The sequence below is a fragment of the Oncorhynchus nerka genome, linkage group LG22, assembly GCF_034236695.1.
Source record: "Oncorhynchus nerka isolate Pitt River linkage group LG22, Oner_Uvic_2.0, whole genome shotgun sequence".
Classification (NCBI taxonomy): Eukaryota; Metazoa; Chordata; class Actinopteri; order Salmoniformes; family Salmonidae; genus Oncorhynchus; species Oncorhynchus nerka.
In genome coordinates, this window is record NC_088417.1 from 99728500 (window position 1) to 99731780 (window position 3281).

At 38.2% G+C, this 3281-nt stretch overlaps 1 protein-coding gene across 2 annotated transcripts in view; it reads right to left on the minus strand.

The window, feature by feature from the left end:
* The window catches only part of LOC135563846 (ras-related protein Rab-27B-like), a 109837-nt gene extending 107584 nt beyond the window's left edge, over positions 1–2253 (minus strand). For both annotated transcript variants that reach the window (XM_065007652.1, XM_065007654.1), the window contains exons 1-2: positions 2148–2253; positions 1928–2019 (exon numbers count right to left, since the gene is read on the minus strand). In XM_065007652.1, coding sequence (XP_064863724.1) covers positions 1928–1929 — 2 coding nt within the window. In that variant the 5' untranslated portion in view covers positions 1930–2019; positions 2148–2253. The remainder of the gene's footprint in view (positions 1–1927; positions 2020–2147) is intronic.
* Positions 2254–3281: the final 1028 nt, after the last annotated feature.

A 3281-nucleotide genomic window follows, 5' to 3' on the forward strand; every position in this document is an offset into this window, starting at 1 on the left:
AACAGTATTAGTGATATAAACAGTGTTAGTGATATAAACAGTGTTAGTGATATAAACAGTATTAGTGAGTGATATAAACAGTGTATTAGTGATATAAACAGTGTATTAGTGATATAAACAGTGTATTAGTGATATAAACAGTGTTAGTGATATAAACAGTGTTAGTGATATAAACAGTGTTAGTGATATAAACAGTATTAGTGATATAAACAGTGTTAGTGATATAAACAGTATTAGTGATATAAACAGTGTTAGTGATATAAACAGTGTTAGTGATATAAACAGTGTTAGTGATATAAACAGTGTATTAGTGATATAAACAGTGTTAGTGATATAAACAGTGTATTAGTGATATAAACAGTGTATTAGTGATATAAACAGTATTAGTGATATAAACAGTGTTAGTGATATAAACAGTGTTAGTGATATAAACAGTGTTAGTGATATAAACAGTGTATTAGTATAAACAGTATAAACAGTGTATTAGTGATATAAACAGTGTATTAGTGATATAAACAGTATAATATAAACAGTGTTAGTGATATAAACAGTATTAGTGATATAAACAGTGTATTAGTGATATAAACAGTGTATTAGTGATATAAACAGTGTTAGTGATATAAACAGTGTATTAGTGATATAAACAGTGTATTAGTGATATAAACAGTATTAGTGATATAAACAGTGTTAGTGATATAAACAGTGTATTAGTGATATAAACAGTGTATTAGTGATATAAACAGTATTAGTGATATAAACAGTGTTAGTGATATAAACAGTGTTAGTGATATAAACAGTGTTAGTGATATAAACAGTGTTTGTATTAGTGATATAAACAGTGTATGTGTAACAGATATGAAACAATCGGTAGCAATAAGGCAGTAATTCACTTCAAGCTCCCTGAGACTGATTCATAGGAACAACTGGGACATTTTTACATGAAGACAATGCTGTGTTCCTAATGGCACACTCTGGTCTAAAGTAGTGCACTATATAGGGAATAGGGTTCCATAGGGCTCTGGTCTAAAGTAGTGCACTACATAGGGAATAGGGTTCCATAGGGCTCTGGTCTAAAGTAGTGCACTATATATAGGGAATAGGGTTCCATAGGGCTCTGGTCTAAAGTAGTGCACTATATATAGGGAATAGGGTTCTATAGGGCTCTGGTCTAAAGTAGTGCACTATATAGGGAATAGGGTTCCATAGGGCTCTGGTCTAAAGTAGTGCACTATATATAGGGAATAGGGTTCCATAGGACCTGGTGCAAGTACTGACATTAATTTAAAACAGGAAAGGCTGTAATTTCACTAGTAAATTAATTAAGATTAGACATCATTCAAAACCACTGCAGAAGGTTTAGAGATTTAGTGAGAGTTTTCTAGACCCTAATATTCCCGAGAAGTGACACTTATCAACATCAACTGAATTGATTAACATCAATATCATCCCTAGTCTGTGACGGGTTATCCTCTGGGAATAGATTATGACACATGGAGAGATATGACAGAGAAAAAAACTACTCATTTAGTTTTCTGCATCGTACACGTACACACACACACACACACACACGCACACACGCACGCGCGCACGCGCGCACACACAAACACAAACAGCGCGAGAGAGACAGAACGCAAATTTCTATACATGTTTATGTTTTTTTAAATAATCTACATATTTTTCAATGCATTGTTTTGCAAGGTGCAGATCTCGATGAAGATGCAGCCCTTTTTCCACTGGCTACCATCAGTGGGCTGGGTTGGAAGAGTATGACTCACAGTCTACGGTAGGGTTAGTGATGACTCATGAGCGCAAAACATTGCAGAAATGTAGCAGAATGTGCAAATTGGAACAATGTATCTTGAAGCACACTTATGGCAACAATGTAACGAACAATGTAACAACGTAAGATTCTAGAATTCGCACTTACATTATAACACTGCTCGCGACTCAAATCTTGTTTGCAGGTGTCTGCTGCCTAGCCGATGTTTCTTTACCACTGAAACGATCCATCTTCACAACCTATGGAAAGCAAGTACAACGATAAAAACATAACGTCTACAAAACGTTTAATTTCAGCACAACACATTTCGTCGACGGTTTGCGAGAACGAATGTTCATGGATCCATGTAACAAATGTTTCAACGTACCTTTCGCAAACTATTATATTTGCACGGTGCTTCTTCGCTTCCTTGTGAGGATGGCTGACTTGTCTGTCGTGGACAGTGATCACAGACACTCTCTAGAAGAGTGGGCGATCCAACACGGTCCTAGTGCCGATGGGCCTCTTTGCGCTGTCGCTTCACATTCAACAGGTTACCTGTCCCATCCAATGGTCCCGACCTACACTCATAACCATAAAACACACCGAGAATATCACTGCAGAATCAGATAGATAGGTTCTTTAACACAGTGGAAGTATGGAGATAAACCACCGACATAATGATTTGCGTGTCCACAATAGATGTGTAGTTGTAAACACAATTTGCAAGTGTGTAAATGAGTTGTAAACATGAAAGAATCATTTGTAGTTGTAAACGCATTCTCAAACGTGTAACTGATGAGTTGTGAACATGAAGAGAAAAAAAAAACATTTGTAGTTGTAATCGTTTTTGCAAACGTGTAAGTTAATATTTGCCAGGAATAATTGCACCTGCGCATGTCAATTTCGGGCAATCATTATTTTTGACAGTACTTTAGCGCCCTACTGTGACAACAATATTTGCACATGTGCAAACAGCCATTTGCAAACAAAGAGAGGGAGAGCAGGAGCTCTGGAAGGTGGGACCTGTTTCTTCTAACCAATTAGATGAGGTTTTTCATAGACCCGTATACTCTACACTGGTTGGTTGGTGACAGCTCACAAAAGGCTGTGCTGTCTGGCGCAACCAATGTCCACCAATGATTCCCAGATATTAGCTGCAGGTCCCGCGCCAGAACGAATCAGTTGACATGTGATTTCTATAGGGGTGCCCGCGCCAGAACGAATCAGTTGACATGTGATTTCTATAGGGGTGCCCGCGTTGGCATTTGATTTCTATAGGGGTGCCCGTGCCAGAACGAATCAGTTGACATGTGATTTCTATAGGGGTGCCCGAGTTGGCATTTGATTTCTATAGGGGTGCCCGTGCCAGAACGAATCAGTTGACATGTGATTTCTATAGGGGTGCCCGCGTTGGCATTTGATTTCTATAGGGGTGCCCGCGCCAGAACGAATCAGTTGACATGTGATTTCTATAGGGGTGCCCACGCCAGAACGAATCAGTTGACATGTGATTTCTATA